This window comes from Thalassophryne amazonica, chromosome 7 (assembly GCF_902500255.1).
Source record: "Thalassophryne amazonica chromosome 7, fThaAma1.1, whole genome shotgun sequence".
Classification (NCBI taxonomy): Eukaryota; Metazoa; Chordata; class Actinopteri; order Batrachoidiformes; family Batrachoididae; genus Thalassophryne; species Thalassophryne amazonica.
In genome coordinates this window covers 98,475,703-98,497,065 of record NC_047109.1, presented here as the reverse complement: position 1 = coordinate 98,497,065, position 21,363 = coordinate 98,475,703, and the positions used below count along the sequence as shown (strand labels likewise).

The 21,363-nt window shown below is 38.5% G+C and overlaps 2 protein-coding genes across 3 annotated transcripts in view; both read right to left on the bottom strand.

Moving 5' to 3' along the window:
• mtbp (MDM2 binding protein) overlaps positions 1-7,680 on the bottom strand; it is a 64,716-nt gene extending 57,036 nt beyond the window's left edge. Inside the window, exons 1-3 of one of the 2 annotated variants that reach the window (XM_034175223.1) lie at positions 7,389-7,680; positions 2,155-2,238; positions 1,990-2,063 (exon numbers count right to left, since the gene is read on the bottom strand). In XM_034175223.1, the coding sequence (XP_034031114.1) occupies positions 1,990-2,063; positions 2,155-2,238; positions 7,389-7,455 (225 nt within the window). In that variant the 5' untranslated portion in view covers positions 7,456-7,680. The remainder of the gene's footprint in view (positions 1-1,989; positions 2,064-2,154; positions 2,239-7,388) is intronic. The other variant, XM_034175224.1, reaches the window with a different exon arrangement.
• A 139-nt stretch (positions 7,681-7,819) lies between these two features.
• The window catches only part of LOC117514656 (zinc finger protein ZFAT-like), a 33,719-nt gene continuing 20,175 nt past the window's right edge, over positions 7,820-21,363 (bottom strand). The window contains exons 13-24 of the mRNA XM_034175222.1: positions 20,104-21,097; positions 17,352-17,469; positions 17,014-17,246; positions 16,177-16,258; positions 14,644-14,763; positions 13,138-13,311; positions 10,768-10,856; positions 10,340-10,478; positions 9,999-10,105; positions 8,702-8,789; positions 8,436-8,542; positions 7,820-8,342 (exon numbers count right to left, since the gene is read on the bottom strand). Coding sequence (XP_034031113.1) covers positions 8,145-8,342; positions 8,436-8,542; positions 8,702-8,789; positions 9,999-10,105; positions 10,340-10,478; positions 10,768-10,856; positions 13,138-13,311; positions 14,644-14,763; positions 16,177-16,258; positions 17,014-17,246; positions 17,352-17,469; positions 20,104-21,097 — 2,449 coding nt within the window. The 3' untranslated portion in view covers positions 7,820-8,144. The remainder of the gene's footprint in view (positions 8,343-8,435; positions 8,543-8,701; positions 8,790-9,998; positions 10,106-10,339; positions 10,479-10,767; positions 10,857-13,137; positions 13,312-14,643; positions 14,764-16,176; positions 16,259-17,013; positions 17,247-17,351; positions 17,470-20,103; positions 21,098-21,363) is intronic.

The window sequence follows — 21,363 nt, the reverse complement described above, 5'->3', positions numbered from 1 at the left end:
TCCTAAAAATGTGAGGAGTATAACCTTTTATCCGCTTATATCCTTTTTGGGTCGGACGGATGGAAATTGCCACAACATAATCCCTCTTTGGACCTTCGGCCAGCAGGGGATAAAAAGGAACTCTTGTCAAATATTAATAAATCAGCAAAATGCATGCCTACTATTCACCTTTAAAAATACATACTTTCTTTAAAATGTTAAAACTACATAATTTCTTTCAGGTGGACTCCTGCAATTTATAGAAAATCATGTATTTAGTCAAGTTTTTAAACAAACATCTTATGCCTGAGTGCCTGCAGCCAGCCATCTTTGTGATGTCAATACCATTTTTTTAATTATTAGCCTATTTTTTTAATGTTTTGTAATGGGGAAATTGATTATTTCTTTCATGTAAAAGTAAGTCCCTTCGGCTACTCCCTTGTTTGCACTTGGGGTCGCCACAGCAAATCCAAGGTGGATCTGCATGTTGAATTGGCACAAGTTTTACGACGGATGCCCTTCCTGACGCAACTCCACATTACATGGAGAAATGTGGCAGGGGTGGGATTTGAACCCGGAACCTTCTGAACTGAAACCAAGCGCATTAACCACTTGGCCATTCTTTCAGGACTTACTAAAAATAAATCTTGTATGATTTTTGAAGGAATAGAAACGTATTGCTGAAACTGATGACGTCAAAGACTACCTTGACATTAAAACTATATGATTCCTGAAATTTTTGCGTAGTTCTGCACATCATTAGGTTGGCATTGTGACACACACACACACACGTCACTTCAGCAGGTGCACCCTGCTAGCATCATTTTGACTTCAAGACCGACTTTCCTGTTTTAACTGTATGACAGATTCAACAATTTGCTGAAAACAGTCCTCGGAGGATTACTGTCCACATTGGCATAAAAAAACAAACAAACACAAAGCTTCCACACTATTATACCCCCAACAGCAGCTTAACTTGGTGATACAAGGAAGGATTGATCCCTTCTTTCATGTTATTCATGTCACATTTTTAACCTGCCATCTGAAGGTGGTAACAGAAATCAAAAGTCACCAGAACAAAAAATGCCAATCACAGCCCCGGTTTCCCGTCCTTAACCGAAAGGAGTAGCGTCTAGTGTGGTCTTCTGTTGCTGTAGTCTATGTGCTTCAAGGTTCAACTTGCTGAGCTTTCACAAACTATCTTCCACATAACTTGGTTGCAATAGGTGGTTATTTGAATACTTGTTGTCCTATCAGCTCAAATACATTGGATGATTCCTCCCTGAATTTACCACCAATAAGGCATTGCCCAGAGAACCATCACTCACCGGATATTTCTTTTTACTGGAACATTCTTTGTAGACTTTACGGATGGTTGTGCATGAAAATCCCATAAGATTGGCAGTTTTTGAAATACTCAACCTACACTTTCTGGCACCAAAAACAATGGCACATTCAAAGTTAATCTTTCCTGCACATTCCAACAACTGGTTTAACTTCAGCTGACCTGGCTGGCTGCCTCTATATGCCGAAATGCACTGTGACATGTTCAGTTAAATAGATAATAGATAACTGCTTTAATATGCAGTTGAAAGTGCATCCCTGAGGAGGAAAAACCCACAGATAAGTTGCACCTTTTTCTGTATTATCAGCTCTTTAATTTGAGATTCGTGTGTATTGCTGTGGTGTACTTTTTATTATTGGCATATATTCTTTTATTATTGGAGTTTATTTTGTTTAGTGCTTCGATTTTTGTGAAATGTCTCTTTAAACAATAATTATAATTATTACAGAATTAGTGATTTTTCATTGTATAAGTTGCACGGGAGTATAACTTGCACAGCCTCCCAAACTAGTAAAAAAAAAGTGACATACTCTTGAAAATATGGTATCTATCATTTACTTCATTAATCAGAAACTGATAAAATTCTGTATTAAAACACACAAACAAAGAACCTTTCCAATTCTTTGTTCCTAATAAAACAGCCATGAATGTTTCTAACGTCTTACCTGAGCTGCACCTTGACTTGCCTGAATTGCAAAGTACCACCTCTGCGCTGATGGGCTGCCACTTAGAGAACAAGCTAGGAAAACGCACACAGAAGCAAGACGAAAGGAAAATTTAAGGCAAATGCTGTTTTCCTACTTGTAGAAAAACACAAAGGACAACTATACCTGGAAACACAGAGGCTCCTGTTAGCTCTTCCTGAGCTGAGATGCACACAAGTCTATCATAGATTTGTTTCACGGGCTGCAGACCTGAAAACAATAAAAGATGAGCTGCAATGATTATAATAAAGATTACTGGTTGGAATCTATGATACAGATGTTACTTGTTCTTAAGCAAGTTATTATATATATATATATATATATATATATATATATATATATATATATATATATATATATAAAAATAAAACTCTTTTGCACCAGAGGTATTAACTATTCTTTGCAAAATAGTGTGAAATCTACCATATACTGGATTTATAATTTGTAGGTAAATGTTAGAACCCACCATCTGCCTCCTCGTGGTTTGAAGAACTGTTTTCTACATTTAGACAAATCAACATGTACCTTAACAGGCTCTGCTGACAGGTAACAAGAGACTGAACTCTATTTTTGTTCATGTCAATGCCATTACTACACTACTATACACAGTGGTGGGCACAGTTCTGGATAATTATCGAAGATAATGTTTTCATTATCGGGTTATCTTTTTAGATAACTTTAAAAACCATTATCGGACTAAATATCTTGCGATAAATTTTTCTCCGATAATTTTTAAACTGATAACGTGGTAAATAAAGCTGAACAGCTACAAATATTTAAAAACTTAAAATCAGTTGAGCACCTACATGTTAAACATTTCGTAGCTGATGTGTAGTTCTAAGAAGAAACCGATCTATCCTCTGTAGACAAAGGAAAACTGGTCCCCAAAAAAAAAAAAAATTTCTTAACCCCATACTGATACGCGGCAATATCACCCAAGTCACCCAGAGGCATACATTTTTAACTTATGGTTCAACTTTTAACCAAACTAATGTCGGACAAGTTATTTAAATTAATGTCATGTCTGAAGTTTTATAAAGTGAAAATATCAGATATATGTTTTAGTTTTAAAGTAATGCGCTAATTTTTAAGGTTTTAATGTGGATATATGCTGTGCCCAGCAGTGCATTATGGGTAGGATAGGGTAATCTCAGTACGTTCACGACATGAGAAATGCATGTGAAACACTCTGATCAGGCTCTACGGACAACAGCATTAAACTCTAGTGCCTAAAACCCTTGTGAATATATTCCCTGGGTTTATAGATGTTGTTATTGTGTCTGCGTTTAATAAATTCCACGCATTTTAAATGTAGCAGACACGGACTATCTGGAATTTTGTTTTGGCACGTTTTCAAGGTCTCTACTGCCATCTACTGGCCAGCAGATATGTCAATCACCCTATTGACATATCGCATAATCCCTTGCGTCCCAGAGAGTCGCTGCAGTCAACAACATATAGAGAATCAACACGATGACAGTTGTAAATTAATATTATACTACAAAAAATTTATTTTTATGCTTTTCATCACGTTAATAAGAGACTGCATGCATGATACCCTGAAAACTTGCTAAAACAATAACAAATAATCCATGTCTTACGTTTAATCTGCATGGAATTTAACAAACGCAAACCGAATTTCAGACATATTATATATATTAGTCTCGAACAAAGAGGACAAACAGTGTTGTAAAGAACAATAATCAAGACGTTAAAAGAGCAAACCACTTTCCCCCAGAACGACATGAACAGGAAGTGAGCGTAGCTCACAGCAGCTCCCTTTGAAAATAACGGAGAGACAGCCTGTGATTCTCGCATGTTTACATAAAATAAACAACAACAACGTCCATAAACCCAGAGAATATATTCACAAGAGTTTTAGGCACAATATAAAAAGTTTTATGTTGCGATGTTAATGGTGGCTGTGTGCAGCGGATGGTTAAAGTGCAGCCCGATCAGAGCGTCTCAATGCAGTTCTCAATGTTACTGAGATCTCGCAGCGCGACAACCTCTCCGAGGTTTTGTGGGATTTGAAACGTCAACAGGTCGAATAGCCAACATTTATGTGTCAAGCAGAAGATCATTCACCACTTTAGTGAGAGCCCTCTCTGTGGAATGATATTTTCTAAAAGCAGACTGCAGTGGCTCAAAGAGATTATTCTCAGTAAGATAGTCTACGAGCTGCCGTGACACCACTTTTTCCAGAATTTTAGAGAAAAATGATAGATTTGATATCGGCCGATAGTTTTTCAATACACTAGGGTCAAGATTAGGTTTCTTAAGTAATGGTTTAATCACTGCAAATTTGAAACATTTAGGAAGAGATCCAGAAGTTAAAGAAAGATTCATAATTTCCAGCACAATAAACTGTGCTACATTTCAAGCATGGACACAAAGACTTTAAACATGTACTTCTGCTTTCATTGAAATCAGACAGAGCAAGAGGCATAAAATGTATGATGTGTACCATCACTGAGGCTTTTAATGAATGGCCTTCTAGTTTTTGTGTGGTTTAATTGTGAACTGCATTGTTAATCGTTATCCCAATTGTCTGGATAAAGTATTGGCAGGGGGTATAGTCGAAAGCGCCTCACGTATGCGTGTCCATCTGTCTGAAGATTTGCCATTGTATCTCCAAAGCCTTTGGGCCCAAACTAAACAAACGGTACAGTGGAGGGAACAATCACCATAGAAACAGCGAACCAATTTGCATATTAATTATGTTATGGGATCAGAGTACAAAATCATATTTAAGATAGCAGAGACTATATTACTTAAGCTACGTACACAAAACTTTGACAACCTACAGCTAAATTCAAGACTCCCACTATGTACCAGGTGATTGTCATGATAACATCCAGTGCAGAATTTTACCCAGAGTTAGATGAGGATTCGCTTCTTTTTATTACTTTGGAGATGCAATGGCCTAAAGGTTGCAGGAGCAGACATGTGACCTAAAGGTCATTTATTCAATTCCCCGACTAGATAGCAAAATTACTAAATTGCCCTTTAATGTCCTTAATCTCCAAGTTATTCCTGATGTGCATCTGAGCACCATGACGGCAGCAACCCGACATCAGTGAACAGTACTTTGTCAGGGGTTTCAATAACTACCATTTACCACTGCATAACTCTCAGAGGCGCCACAGACCGGAGTTAATCTATAGACCGCCCACCAAGTTTCTGTACGCGTGAGCCATGGATTAACTGCAAATCTTACATACTAGTGTGAAATAGAGATTTGCTTTTATTTATTTTTTGTAATGGTTGAATTTTATTTAAAGTGTGTAAATATTGATGCAGAGTGCTGACATTAAAGCAGTTGTGAGGGGAGAAAAAGGGAGCTGAGCATTCACATGTATGGAGCAGACCATCTCTGCGCTCCACTTGAAGCAGGCTGGGGGTCAACATAGAGTTCAGAGCACAGAAATATTCATTCTGAAATAATCAGGAGTTGAGAACAGAATGGGAGCAATGACATTCAGCTCAGTGTGTGCATGCTGTGTCTTCTTCATGCCTTCCTGTGCTGGGAGCTGGAGTGGCAGCACGTCCGCTAAGCTCCACCAAAAAAAACCTACTGTAACTGACTTTTGCAAAGTTCTGTAACAATTCAGGTGAATATTAATGTATCCTGAAAGAAGTATACAAATAAAGGTATTATTTCTGTCTCCTCACAGCACTTCTGTAGGAAGGCATATACTGTAAAAAGGAAAACTAGCTGCCTTAAAAGAAGCCAATTATCCAAAATAACAAATCCAAAACATATCATTTAGGAATGTTCATAAACTATATATTATTAGACTGAGAATCTTTGATGTGCTTAAACCTAAGTGTTCCACACATTTTTAAGTATTTCAGACTTCTACTACTTTTGGCTGTTCCCGTTAGGGGACGCCACAGCAGATCAAAAGTTTCCATCTCATCCTGTCCTCTATCACACCAACCACCTGCATGTCCTCCCTCACCACATCCATTAACCTCCTCTTTGGCCCCTCTCTTCTCCTCTTGCCTGGTGGCTCCATCCTCATCATCCTTCGCCCTATATACCCTATGTCTCTCCTCTGCACATGTTCAAACCATCTCAATCTCGTCTCTCTGGCTTTGTCTCCAAAAAGTCCCACCTGAGTTGTCCCTCTGACATGTTCATTCCTATTCCTGTCATTAAGTAAGGTTTTTAAAAAAAATGATTTCATCATGATGTAGTGGGCTTTTACAGTAATTCTGTTTAATTCCAAGCAATTTATTTGAATAGCACCAAATCACAACACAGGTCATCTCAATTCGCTTCAGAAGAGCAGGAACCAAAAGAGCAGACCCAACTCAGTTGGGCGACCATCCATTCTAGAAACCATAACAATGTCAAACATAGATGAAAAGCAATACAGGGGAATTGTTACAACTGACCGCAGTGAAAATAAAATTAATAAAATAAACAATAAAATTCAATAAAATAAAGTTCAAATATTGGGATAAAGTGCAAATTGATACCACTAAATCAGTAGTGTCAAAGAGTATTAAGCACCCCAGGATTCCTGTATAATATGGTTAATAAATTACATCCCACCGAGGCACGTAACACTTGAGCACACCAAAGGGACAATGTGGGGTGGTTTGGACACAAAGTCAGACAGGCAAGACTGAGATGTTTAGACATGTACAGAGGTGGGACCCTGGGTATATCGGAAGGAGGATGTCGATGACGGAGCAACCAGGCAGGAGAAGAGGGAGGCCAAAGTAACTGGTGTTACAGAAGACAGGTGAGAGAGACAAATCTGCTGTGGCGACACCTAACCGCAAAATAACAGTAATAAATTAAAAAATGGTACTGCAGGTAAATCTGGAGTCTCCTACACTGAGTGACTGTACAAGAAGTGAGGGAAGCCACCAAGAAACACAAGACAACTTGTCTAAAGAAAACAATTTGATGATGAAGTGACGATCTGCATCACAGATTTACTGCATTAACAACCATCCACTAGACCATCAGAGGTGATGGTCTAGTGGCTAAGGTGTTGGGCTTAAGACCAGAAGATTCGGTTCAAATCCCCGCTTGACTGGAAAAATCACTAAGGGCCCTTGGGCAAGGTCTTTAAACTCCTATTGCTCATCTGATGCAGATGGAAAAGCGCTATATAAATGCAGTCCATTTACCATCCCTATATTTATTTTGCCCAGTTACTTATGACCTTATCGAAATAAAGTGTGCATAAAAATGGCTGTTATTCCTGATTCGTTTGATGATTGATTTGATGATTGTTTAACCCACTGAATAAAGCGAAAATTCGCCATTACACAGCTAAAAGGATTAACTTTGCGTTAGCAATAGACATTAGCACGATATTTCTTTGAAACGGACTCACATTTACCATCCTCGCGGAGGTCATCATCATTTTGGCAATAACATACAACTAACACGTACCGGTCCATATCGTGTTAACATGAGTAAAGCACTTTTAAAAGAAGTAACAATAACAGGAAGTAAAAAGGTTCCGTACACGGTCAAATTTCCCACCAGTTCTTCTGCATATAGTGAGTGGAAAAAACGCACCACACTGCCCCCTATAGGACAGACGCCGAACTAAAACAGTCATATTGCATTCTGCTGTATGTTGTCTAATTTTATCAACTACCTACATTTGCCTGTCGTACAAAAATTGTATTGTTTTTTTTGTTTTGTTTTTTCAAGGATATTTTCATGTGTACGTCACATTATACCTAGAATATTTTGATTTAGCTTTGGAGGTAGAACAAAATAAATCAAAATTTCTCCCAAACAACACAATACCAAAAGAAAGACCAGATGGAATTTATTTGTATAATAAACAGCCAGAGTTTAGTTTGTGATTTTCTTTCTTATATACGGCAGAGTATTGCAATGAATGCTGGAAAAATAAATGCTAACAGTTACAAAAGAAAAGCCATGATATTATTATTATTAAACACTCACCCATAAATAGCCATATTTTTAAAAAATACATATATCATAATGTGCCTTTTATTTTTCTCACATTACAAATTTTTTTTCTTTAGTTGTACATTTTCTGACTTTTCTTTTAAAAATTCATGTGCCGATACAGTGACAAATGCAGCCATCTTATTGTGAAATGAATGACAAACTAATTGATTTCCACAGTCTGTTCCTGCACGTAGACTATATAGTGGTGAGTGTCATCTCCCTGAGTGAGGACCGTCAGAGCTTCCAGACCGTCAGCTTCCTCCACGACCATCACGTGGTCGGCGTCAGTCAGAGCGTCCTCAGCGTTCACAACCATCAGCTGATCAGAGTAGGTACTCACTTCCTGCTCGTCAGCAACCTGTAAAACCCGAGACTCAGCTCACGCACCTGTCAAACCAGCTCAGCTTTTTAAACGTCACCACTCGTGATTTCTGTAGAAAGTGAACTTTACCTGTTCTACCACAGCAATAGTGCCTGGTGGCATGGCAACCATGGAGGTGACAGCATCATGAGCTTTTGAACTGAATTCAGTAATCTGCTGGAGAATGTTAACTGCATCTGTGCAGGTGCACACATCAACAACACACACGGTTACAAATACACTATTCTGCAGCACATTAATCACAAAACAAGAAACTGTTTTTTTTTTTTTTTTTCCTTCTTAAAGCTGCACACTGGACAGTTTTGACTGAGTCGGGTGTCTGATTGTCTTGTTACCGTTGCTGCTTTCCTGCAGGGCTCCTACAGGTGCTTCTGTCAGCTCGTCTTTGTCCTCTGCAGACTTTGCCTCTCCTCCCTCCACCACCTATATATTTACACAATGCAGCAAAGCTATTATGTATTCATGTATTTGTTTTACTTGACAAATGCATGGTTCAGTAGTTCTTGGCTTTGGCCCCACTAACAAGGACCTCTATAATATTCAAATACTGATTGACAATTTGCAAACAGACATTTCCCACGTGGATCTGCAACATCAGCATCTAAGCGGATGTGTGGATTATAGAATGGTGTGGTTACAAGCTCCATAAGGGTTGATATAAATGAGCAGAGCTGCTGCTTCTGATCTATAGTCTCTGAAATTAGCAGAACAAGCATAGAATTAATGGAGTCTGTCACTCAGTCAGTCTGCAAAATACCTCCCAATAACTGCAAAAATTGCTTCATATTCAGTTTTAAAATTGTGGGTTCTGATAGATACAAGTGAGGACCAGTGAACCTCCTATTTTGGTCCATGTTGACATCGTTTTGCATACTTTATAAAATAGACAGCCCTATCAAGTTGCCTTGCTAATCACAGCGCCATGGTGGCAGCTAAAGTCACTGCACCTTGTTGCTCAAGACATACAAGATATTATGTACAGTACAACACTAAATATTAGTAAACCCATTACAGAAAGTTGTGACACATGTTCTAATGTGTGTACCTGTAACGTAAATGAGCGCATAGTCTGCACGAATCCATGGCGGCCTGGACAAATGTTGATTAGCTTATCATTAACAAGTGGTGTTTTCTTGCAGAAGGGTTTTATGAAGTACAGTTGTGTGATTGTGACTTTTGACCTCTTTCCCGCAAACTGAAAAAAGACATTACTGTGCTCACAAACAATTTTACAAAGTATGATCCAGTGACCTCAACTTGACCCCAAAAGCAATAGGTGTCTTGGGGTCACCATATATACTGCATACACCAAGTTTGACTAAAATCAAGCCACTACAACTGAGGTAATCTTGTTCACAATTGAAACACCACATGTGACTGCAAACAGTGATGTCTAACCCATTGGCTACACTGTGGGAAAAACACAAAACATAATGGGAAAAATAGTGGACAGAAGAGAACTTGGTACTGAATGGGGCAAACATCATGGGCAGGACATTCCTATTTAGTAGCAATTATAAAACTTTTAAATTGCAAGATTATATTTCATAGTGAAAGAAACTATGTATAGAAACCAAACATTGTTGGTCAGTGTTTCTAGGCTGTGTGTATTTGTGTGTTTAGTATATACACCTGCCAGGTGCCATCCACCAGTTTCAGGCCATGTTTGGTCTTTAAGTGACGGTTCAGCTCCCACTTGGTGCCATAAACAAATTCACAAACAGGACACTTCATACCACCTAAACACAGACATGCATAGGAACAAAGTAGCATTTAGTTACGCTACTGTAGGCACAAAGCAAATACCTACTATCTTGTCAGCACCATACACGTGCGGTACATAAAAAATAATATCCACAAGAGATAATGTAGAGGAAGTGAATGAAGATTTCAGCTATATTTCATGAAGTTTGACTTTAAAATATGTTCATTTAAAGAAATGTAAGGCATGGCATTGACAGTAAAGACCACACCATGCTGTTTGAGTTCATCTGGGTTGGGGAGGCCGGGTCCAGCATTCTCGTATTTGCGATCAGGATGTTTTTTGTTGTAGTGTCGCTTCAGAGGGCCGGCGATGTTACAGGAGTAGTGGCAATGAGCACAACGAAAGGGCTGCACAGACAGTCACATACAAATTAAACTCTATTAATCAGCATTACATCAAGACTAAATGTGTAATAATTTAACTCAATTAATTCATTCTTGAGTCAAATTAATAACTTGACTAAAGAAAAACACCTAATATAAGCACAAATGATGTTACATTTAATATTTATAAGCATTGCTTCTAATTTTATGGTTTTGTGTGTGTGTGTGTGTGTGTGTGTGTGTGTGTGTGTGTGTGTGTGTGTGTGTGTGTGTGTGTGTGTGTGTGTGTGTGTGTGTGTGTGTGTGTCACAACCTTAAATTCTGAATGCTGCTCCATGTGCCTGAGTAAGGAAGGTTTTGAAACAGCGGTGAAATCACACTCTGAACACTGAAACCGTTTTCCTGCAAAAACACATAGTCGTCGTGGTCGTTATCGGTGCACAGGGGGTGTTCATGTGGATTTGAGTTTAGCTCACACATCTGCTTGTAGAATCATGCAAAAACCAATTAAGCAATTTTCTTGTAACATGTTGAGAAAGTTCAGTCTAACCTGGAAAATATCCTATTATATTACATCTGAAAGAAAAAGGTAGATTTCTTTGCATTCTTGGGCAGCTCCACTTTATGGGGTGGAGTTACATATAAACATAGCAGCCACCAGATACAGACTTTGGAAATCAACCAAAAAATAGTAAACAAGCTCATTTCAAGCTACAGGTAACTTCAAAATCACACATAAGTACACAGAGAGAGAAGGAACAAGTGTCTGCTTCAGCTAAATTCTTACAAAATCCTTTTTGCAGGGTTGTGTGGACATGTGACCATCTTACTTGAGCTTTAGCACTTGTTTGAATTATAACTGCAATCATAAAATAACAGTTTAGTTTTACTATTACTGTGTACCCCATCCGTGCTGTACCTCAGTGAACCACTTCCCTCATTACCTTTTACCGCTAAATCCTTAAAATATCTTTTCCATAGGGTTATGTGGAGGTACAAACAGGTTATTTGAGTTTTTAAAACATAATCACTGTGAAACACCCACAAAGTAACAGTTTATTTCTCACATTCAGTACAACTTCAGGTGGAAACAAACTTTCTCTAATTGAGAACTAAATCTGCTCCTAATTTCCATCAACATCCAGCAAGCTGCTCTTTCGATTTATCTGGTGTATAAACAACATGGATAAGTAGAAAGAGTGTCACAGTTCACAGCGTCAGAGCTGGACTACTTAAAAAAACTTTATTACACTTATTCAAGCAGAACTACAGTGGGTAAAATAAGTACTGAACACGTCACTATTTTTCTGAGTGAATAAATTTCTAAAGGTGCTATTGACAAAATTTTCACCAGATATTGGTAACAACACAAGTAATCTATACATGCAAAGAAAGCAAAACAAATAAGTACAGAAATCACATTATGTGTAATCAAATGGAATGAACCAGGGAAAAACTTTTGAAAATGCTTAATGAAATTTAATACTTCTTACAAAATCCTTTCTTGGTAATGAAGCTTCAAGATGCCTACTATATGCAGAAACTAGTCGCGTGCATTGCTAAGGTGTGATTTTGGCCCTTTCTTCCACACAAACAGTCTTTAAATCTTGAAGTTTCTGTGGACCTTATCTATGAACACTGATCTTTAGTTCTTTCCATAGATTTTCTATTGGATTCAAGTCAGGTGATTGGGTGGACATTCTAGCAGCTTTGTTTTCATTCTCTGAAACCAACTGAGAGTTTCCTTGGTTGTGTGTTTGGGATCACTGTCTTGCTGAAATGTCCACACTCGTTTCATCTTCATCATCCTGCTAGATTTTTTCAAGAATGTCTCAGTACATTTTTCCATTCTTGGACAACTCTTCTGATAATTCTTTTCACTCCTCTGTCAGAAATTTTGCAAGAGGCACCTGCTCATGGCCAGTTTATGGTGAAATGACGTTCTTTCCACTTCTGGATTATGGCTCCAACAGTGCTCACTGGAACATTCAGAAAATTAGAAATCCTTCTGTAACCAGTGCCATTGGTATGTTTTGCAACAATAAGGTTGTGAAGATCTTGAGGGAGCTCTTTGCTTTTACCCATCAAGAGATGTTTCTTGCCTGACACTTTGATAATGAGACACCTTTTTATAGGCCATCAGTTGGGACTGAACTAGCTGATATTACTTTGCACTGACAAGGGGCAGGATTGCTTTCTAATTACTGATAGATTTCAGATGGTGTCTTGGCTTTCCATGCCTTTTTGCATCTCCCTTTCTTCAGGTGGTCAATACTTTTTCCCTGTGTCATTTCAAATTGTTACACATAACTTTCTTTCTGTACTTATTTGTTTTGGGTTCTTTATATGTGTGTATTACTTGGGTTGTTACTGACATCTGGTGAAAACGTCATATCAACAGCACCTTTAGAAATATATTTACTGAAAAAAATGTTGAAGTGTTAAATATTTATTTTAACCACTGTATATCAAAATTCAATGGCTTCCATTCCAGGTTTGGCACATTTTCAACAAATTTGGTTCAAAAAAATCTCTTTTGTTTACTCATAAAATTTGTTTATGAATACCTTGGTGCAATATCCAACTCATAAATGGAGAAAATACTAAAACATAAGAAATAACCATAAAAAAGAAGTGAGTTCAATGCAAATGGAAAAAAGAACTAAGTTCAGAATACACATACCTTCATTTGTGTGGCTCAGTCTGTGGCTCTTCAGTGTAACTTTAGATTTAAACTTTTTGCCACACAGATCACAGAGGTGACATCTTTCAGTGCTATGGCGGTTCATGTGAGTCTTAAGGTTACTCTTACTGCGGCCCGCATAGTCACACATAGTGCACAGGTACGGCTTCAAACCTACACACATGGGAACACACAGACACGACACCAGTGATCTACCGGCAGTCTAGGCTCATTATGAGATAAAAACATGTAAACAAGGAAGACATTTCAGAGTTCAATGTAAATACAGAAGCACAGATGGGATGGACATCTGGACGGTCCTGTACAGTGACTTGGTGAGTACAGAATTTGTGAAATTCCCTGTTTAATGGTGCTAACAGACATCCAAAAGCACTGCTGTTTATTTGCAATGCTGGTCCAACTGAGCAAACAAAATGCTGAGTCAGGGCGTTTGGGGTAGCACATGAAGAGGAGCCTGTTTGTGGTCATAAAAATGCTGTATGGATAATAAATGTTCCTCGAATTATCATAAACAAACAGAACATCCAAACAAATATCGGTAAAATAATAATAATAAAGTAGGATGTGGTTACTTATACAATTGAAAGGGTATATGTTGTTGATGGGGGAAACTTAGGGCACTAAAATGTAGTAACAATTACGGAAATTATAAAACTGAAACAGAGATAAAGTCCGCTGAAACACTGTGAATATGTAAATTTGTGTTTTTATAAATTGGCTGCAATCAGGCTGTTTCTGGAAAACCTGTTTTATTGCATTTAGTTACAAAATACAAGCTCAGAAGGTCAAACAATTTATTACCTCAAGGAGAAAGTTGAACATCACAGCTTATGGAGCTGTGGCAGGTGTAATAAATAATTCCAGGTAAGAAGAAAAAAAAAACTGCTCCTCCTGAATTCACTTCCCAAGCAAAATAAATAACTAAAATTAAATGAAATCTATTCATTCCTTGTTTAAAAAAAAAGAAGCAGAAAGCAATTCCTGGAAGTAAAGACCACACGTTTTGTGCATTTTCATTGGAAAACTTTTAATATCTAAATCTACAACGCAAAGCTAAGAGAAAGTTTATCGTTTTCTCCCCCCAACCCAACCAGTAACTCGACTGAAAGTGTATTTTCCGTCTCCAGATTTTAGAGTGTTTTCTTCTGATCCTGCTGGGGGACAGCCAGCAGGGGGACAGATGGACGCTCAGCATACACAGCATCCAAACACTCAAACAGTGTGCATGCACATTTAACGGCGCAAAGCCGACAACAGTGCCCCCTTAGTTTTTAGCCCATTTTCAGAACATTGTTTTTGTTGTGAGAGTACACATCAGTATATTTGCAAGACTTTACGCTGTGAGGCTGAAAGCGAAGCACTGCTGCGACTGTTTTCCATTGATGGTCTATGAAGCAGTGTCACTGTCTTGATTCAGACTGTCCATGTTGCTGCAGACAGGTGCTGTGCATGTGCACATGTATTAAAGGGAGAGAGATGCCAAACCTTGGTGCGCCCAGATGTGTTGCTGAAAGTCACTGCTGTTTTTAAGGAAGTAGGAGTCACAGTAAGGGCACTTCTCTGCACGCTTCATCATCAGTCCTTTACCCTGCACCGCAACTGAATCTGGTCAAAACACAGAAAAAAAAAAAGGCTGTTGGAAGTCAGCACCTCCCTATGTATTATAATCTGTGTGTGATCAATGTAACAGCTGCACATTGCAGCCAAAAAACTTTCAGTAATTTTAACAAATTGCACTCAAAGTGTTTGGCTGGGTTTCTGTGAATATGGAACACTGCCACCTGCAGCATATCATCACAACAAAACAGAGCCAATTCAAAAAAGAGCCACTGTGTCAATTTGTAGCTTTAGGGCATCTTTCTCAAAGAGTTGTCTGTGAACCTCTAGTGATCAGTGGGTATATTGGCAAAATATCATATTTTAAATAAAATTTAAATCGTCATTTTCTAACTAAAGTGTTTCTTGGCCTGTTGAAAAATGACTCCAACATCTAATGGGTAGGAGCCTGTATGTGTCATTTTCATTATTAACTCATTGGATATTTGGAGAGTTAGATGGTCCACAAGATTTTTTTTTTCTTGTTTATTTGGTCCTTGGTGTGAAAAGGTTTGAGAAACACTCCCTTGGGGTCATTCCAATCCAAATCAATAGACGTTTTAGCTTAATTTGGCTATAGGTTACCATTAAACTTCTGCGTTAATAACTGACTGATTAATGCAAACAAAAGTAATTTGTGCATGTATTTTTATCATTGTACATGATGAACATCATTATGTGCCATTTTGCAAGTTTGTTTGATGTGGTAGCTTTCAAAATTCATTTTGAATACATTAAAAAAGCACCAACCTATTTTTTTATATATTGCATTTATATACAAAACAACTCAATTTCTAGCGTACATGCAACTTTAACTTATATTTTCACTGGTATTTAAACAGTAATTTTGAATCAAGACACTGTGGTCATATTTAATTCACGTGTGTTTTGTTATGTTTCAACACCAGAGGGAGCAAATCAACTGGAACATTTTGAAGCGTGGTTTTGAAACAGCTGGTGTCAAATCAGGCCCAATTCAGCACAGGATGTGATGCTTTTCTTTTGATACAGACACCAGAACAATGCTCCAGAACAAGGGTCTTGCAGAGGTTTTGAAACATTTTGGAAGAGTGTTTCCATTTTGCTGTCAATAATTTGCAGCACCTTAAAAATCTTTGGTATCTCCAGCCACATGCATCCATTCTATAATTTCAATTTTACTTTCCAGTATTGCACATTTTGTCCTCTATTTGCTTCATGTTTCTCACCATGACTGCTAGTTTAATTTGTTAGCTGATGCTGACGAGAAGGTGGGCAAAACTGTATGGGCAGAAGGTGTGTACCATCACCCATCTGTTGTTTTGGCAGGGAATGACCCTTCATCACAAAGTGGAAAGGAGATAAATACTGCTTTTAAAATCTTACATCAACGGCAGTTAGGGTTTACTGTTTGTTGTCTCTGTATATATTGGTGTTATTTACCAGGGTGAGAGGTTTTGATGTGCTGTTTTAGTCTGTGTTCTGGATAGCTCTGCTGGCAGAGGGAACAGGTAATACTCTTTACCTGAAAACAACAGAAAGACAAAGATTTCTTCACAGAAAAATAAAAGTACAGAAATACTTTATTAATCCTAATGGGAAAAAAAATTTTCCCATGGAGATTAATAAAATATTTCTGATTGTGAAATAAATCAATCAATCCCTCAAAGAGAAATATTCTAAAACCAGATCTTGTATCTGTGTAGGCTCTCAGTTGTCCAGGTGGTTTCCATAGTAGAGAAGCTTGAATCTTCGACTGGACTGTTATAGGAGGGACAGCTACCCTGTCATTAGGAGGGCGCTAACTAGAGCACAACAGGTGCTAATTAAAGCAATTGTTTAATCACTAGCCAATAGCAGTCTGCCTCTCGGTGGGAGGCGTCTGGTTAGGTTTAAAACTCCAGCTTTTGTGGCTTCTGTTTGTTCTTCTTGACAAGGGTCAGACAGAAGTCAGACTACCAGAGCAAGAATTTTAGCTGAGGAAGCTTCTGCGATTTGAAGCGAAACGTCCTTGCGTCAAGCAAATCAGTCCAGTCGAAGATTCAAGCTTCTCTACTACAGATCTTGTATTTTAAAGTATTACATGTTTGTCCCACTGAAACATTATTATAACCAGGAATACACGTTCTGCGAGCTCAAGCATGTGAGGAGACAGAAGAAAGACATTCCTGGTGACTCTTTGAATGAATATCCCAAATATCCCAGTAGTATATTTATCTTTTTCCGGTAAAGATCCCAGTAGTGTATTTTCCTTTTCCCTGTAGAGTTGAGGAAGGTTACCTGTTCCTGGTGCGTCCTCAGGTGAGCTTGAAGTTTGTATTTGTCAGGCGTTGTGTATTTACAGCTGGAATTGGGACATGACAGCAACACGCCACTGTGTTTCTGGACCATGTGTCGCTTCAAAGAGCTTTTAGTGATGGATGAGTAGCTGCACTGTAAGCAGTAATGCAAGTGCTCCTTGGTGTGCGTGCGGACATGTGCATTGTAGTGGACCTTGTACCAGAACAGTTTACCTGTAGCACAGAAAGAAAGAAAGAAAAAAAGTAAAAACAGAAGACACTTTTTAAAGTGAAGCCAGGCAAGTAAAAAGGATAAACCAAAGAGCTTTATGATCTCACCACAGTACTGGCATTCCAAGTCTCCATAAATCTTCCTGAGCTCCTTGAAAGTCTTCATACTAAGCCGAGTTTTCTGTAGAGATGAAACCACCTGCTGGAACGCACTCTGACGGATCAACTATGAGACGTATCAACAGAAAAAACAAGACAGAAATCAGAGTTAAAGTTTTTTAAACTGGGAAAGCAGTTTAAAGCTCTAGAATGAAAAAGATATTAAACAGCTAACATGGTACAAGTTAAATCATCGTACATTCTTCTCAGGTTTCCTCATACAGATATCAAACAAAAGACACGAAATTAAAAAGATAAAGTAATCACTTAAATCACTTCAAATGTTTAACAATTGACTTGAATATCACGTTTCCACATCCTGGACATTCTTCCTGATGTTTTTGGTGTTGTATTTTCTGTAATCACATTAAAAACAAACATCTGAATATGACAACATAATTCAGTCAATGTTGCAGATCTCATGGTTTTTTCAGGACACAACTCACAGAATTGGTACATATACATATCCTGTGTGTGTGTGTGTATATATATATATATATATATATATATATATATATATATATCCCAACTATACTCTGCATGGAGATTAAATAAAAGATCAAAGTAGACTTGTGCCAGCCAAATGTGGCCCAAATAATTTGCGTTAAAAGTGTTACACTTTGTTGAAGGCTTTAGCTCTAAACTTGTTTACCTGATAACTTGTTAAAATTTGTGAAAGTGTAAAAAATACTGTTCATAAAGAGGCTTTGACATAATGTATTAGTTCAGATGATTACATTTTTAAAAAAAATACCAATTTATATGTGATCGAAGTGATGCTAGTCAACATGAGACTCGCACCTCCACAACTTGGGTGCAAAATGTTTACCTGAAATATTGAAAGTATTGAGAATTATGCAGCTACAAGTAAAATCAGGTGGATTGTAACGGAGGTACTGTTCTTTATGTTTACCAGGTTTTGTGGGTCAAATCTCACTCATTGTGGCAATTGGGGCTTGTATCATTTTAAAATTGCTGGCGCTCGGACGACCAGGAAGGTTTCTGTGTCTCCATGTGTGGCCCTAGAATATGGAATAACTCAAACGATGTCTAAATATCAATCAGTTTAAAAAGCAATATAAAGACATGATGTTTTCAAGATATGTATCAGCTGAAGAAGAATAAGTTTTGTGTGTTGCCATTTGTAAATGTAAGTTTGTAAATCTAACTTTGTAAATGTAAATTTGTTCGGTATCATTCGGATTGTGTCCTTTAAGATGGAGTTTGAAGTGGTTGAAAATGGGAGTGGGAATAGATTTTTTTTTTTTTTTTACTGCCACCCACTCCTTTTGGACTAGATAATTTTATTTTTGGTTAATGGGGTAGGTGTTAATAAGCTTTGCTTCTGCCTATACCCTTTCAGGCACACAGATGCACTGTTAATCTATTTTCCTTCTTCGTTGTAAGTTTTTTTTTTTTTTTGGACTGTGTGTGCTGAATAAATTCATTCATTCATTCATTCAAACAAAACAAAAAAAGAAAAAGAAAAAAAATGACAAAATTATCTGGGGTTCAAGCTATCTGTTCGGTCAAAAAGTGACCCCGTTAGGGTTTACTGAGCATTATTATGCAAATACTGGAGCGTCTAGAGTGTGTAGATGCTGATTATCACAGGAAAATTTTAAGGTTCTGCTACTAACCTATAAAATTGTTCATGGACTAGCACCTCCTTGCTGAGCTGACCTACTTAAACCCTAAGTACCGGCCCAGGCTCTGCGTTCTTAGGGTGCAGGACTACTTTGTGTCCCTAGGGTGAACAAAACGTTTGTAGGTCACAGAGCTTTTCTCTTATCATGCACCTGCTTTGTGGAATGATCTCCCTGCATCAATAAAACAATCAGATTCTATAGAGACTTTCAAGTCCAGACTTAAGACATACTTATTTTCCCTTTTGTATGGCTAGTATACTGACACAGTATGTTACTATTCTTTTTACCATTTTAAATTCATTTTATTAGGAAACAGAGTGGGCCATGGCCTCAACTTCATCTAAAGTCTGGGTCTTTTAGTGAAGCTTAGGGCTAGTGGCCGGCGATAACCTTAGTATTTCTTTTGTTTTCTTGTTGCTTAATGCTGATAAATTATACTGTATTTGTTGTCTTTCCGATGCCCGATTCTGTTTTTTTCCTCTCTGTATTTGAGATGCGGCTCCATCCAGAGATGGGTTTGGTGTCTACTGCAACCCTCCCGTCGTGTGCACGGCAAAATTTCCTGTATATTCGTTTTGTAAATTGTGTCGGTAACATGGCCCAAGCAGAGGGTCTCCCCTTTGAGTCTGGTCTGCTTGAGGTTTCTTTCTCAAATTATCAGAGGGTGTTTTTCCTTACCATTGTCACCTGTGTGCTTGCTCTGAGGGTTGGTAAGGTTAGACCTTAATTGTATGAAGCACCTTTAGGCAATTTTGTTATAATTTGGTGCTATATAAATGAAAATAAATTGAAAAAAGATGACAGACTTATTTATATAGATAATACTGAATGTTTTGACTTTAGTTGGGTGCTGTACAGTAATTAGGGGTTGATTTGTGGCTGAAACAGAAGAATGGTGCTTGAATGGCTTATCAGTTTGCCTAAGAGGCTAAATCTCCCACATCATCCCAGTAACTCTCAGAGACACGACAGTTAATGACTGACCTCCACTGAATGTGGAGCTGACCGATGTGTCCGTCCTAAACTGACTGACAACACCTACATTTATTCACCTTGTCTGAACTGGAGAGGCTTTCTTCTGCCGGACGTGCTGATGATAACAGTGCGTCTCGCCTCAAACAAGGCGAGTTTGAGATTTCTGAAGTTAACAGTGCGTCGTTCTCTGCACACAAGCTGTCGTCGGTTGGACGTGTGTTTTCCTGAGTTGTGTTGTTGCGAATATTTTGTGATGATAAAAGTGTCTGCGTGCTCTCGTCATATCTGAGTCTATTTTTGTCTTCAGGTGTGCAGCAAGTGTCTCTTGAGGTGTCCTGGGACTTCTCACCAACTACTTCTTCTGACCAATCAGAAGCAACGATTGCCTCTTGCTTTTGTCTGCCTGTTGGTGTTGTCGATTCTGTGGTAACTATTTGAAGGATCTTTTCTTGGAAGTCCTCCTGCCTACATTCGCTGTCTAACTCTATTGTCATCTCTCCCTCCATCTGTCCTTCTTGTGGACTTTCATCTTGACATTTTGCCTCATTCTCTTGCTCCTTCTCTTCAGACAGCTCCCCACCTTCACCTTCCCCAAATCTCCACCCATCACTTTCAGTGCCATTTCTTGTATCCTCCACGCCTGTCCTTTCCTCGTGAGTTCCTTCCTCCATCTCTTTTTGCTCTTCCACCCCTTTCTGTCCATCTTGCGGCTCCTCCTCTCCCCACATGCCTTTTCCTGGTTGTATCAGATAGTAGCTGCTGTTGATGCAGTCTGTAAAGGCTTGCTCCTCGTCTAGCTCAGGGTGCGACTCTTTAAGGTGACTCTTCAGTCGGTGACAACTGACAAATCTTCCCTCACACTGACAGCACACGTAAAGGAAGAGATGCTTCCTGACGTGGGCAATTAGTCTGGCCATCTTGGTTGCAGCATGGTCACATAGCAAGCAGCGGAATGGGAGCTGGGATCCATGGATCAAAAGGTGGCGATCTCGGTCCACCTGGTTCTTGAAGCGTCGATTGCAGCTAGAGCAATGGTAGAGAAGCTGTCTGAGCCCCTGACGAGTCTTTAACCTGCAACAGATAAATAAATTAGGACAAAAAGGACAGGTGAGACAATAGCGGGATTGCATGTGCCAGTGCGCATGCCTGGAAGTAGCCCTTGCACAGTTCATCATAGGATAGTCTGTATGCCTACAGCCGGCATTTATGGATGTAAGCAAAGAGGGATGCAGTACTTTTAAGTTATGCGTCAAATGGCAGCCACGATTTTGCCGCAAGTTATGGACAAAACTACTGTATTCGTAGTTCTGATGAAGCGGTTTGAGTGGAAAGACCTT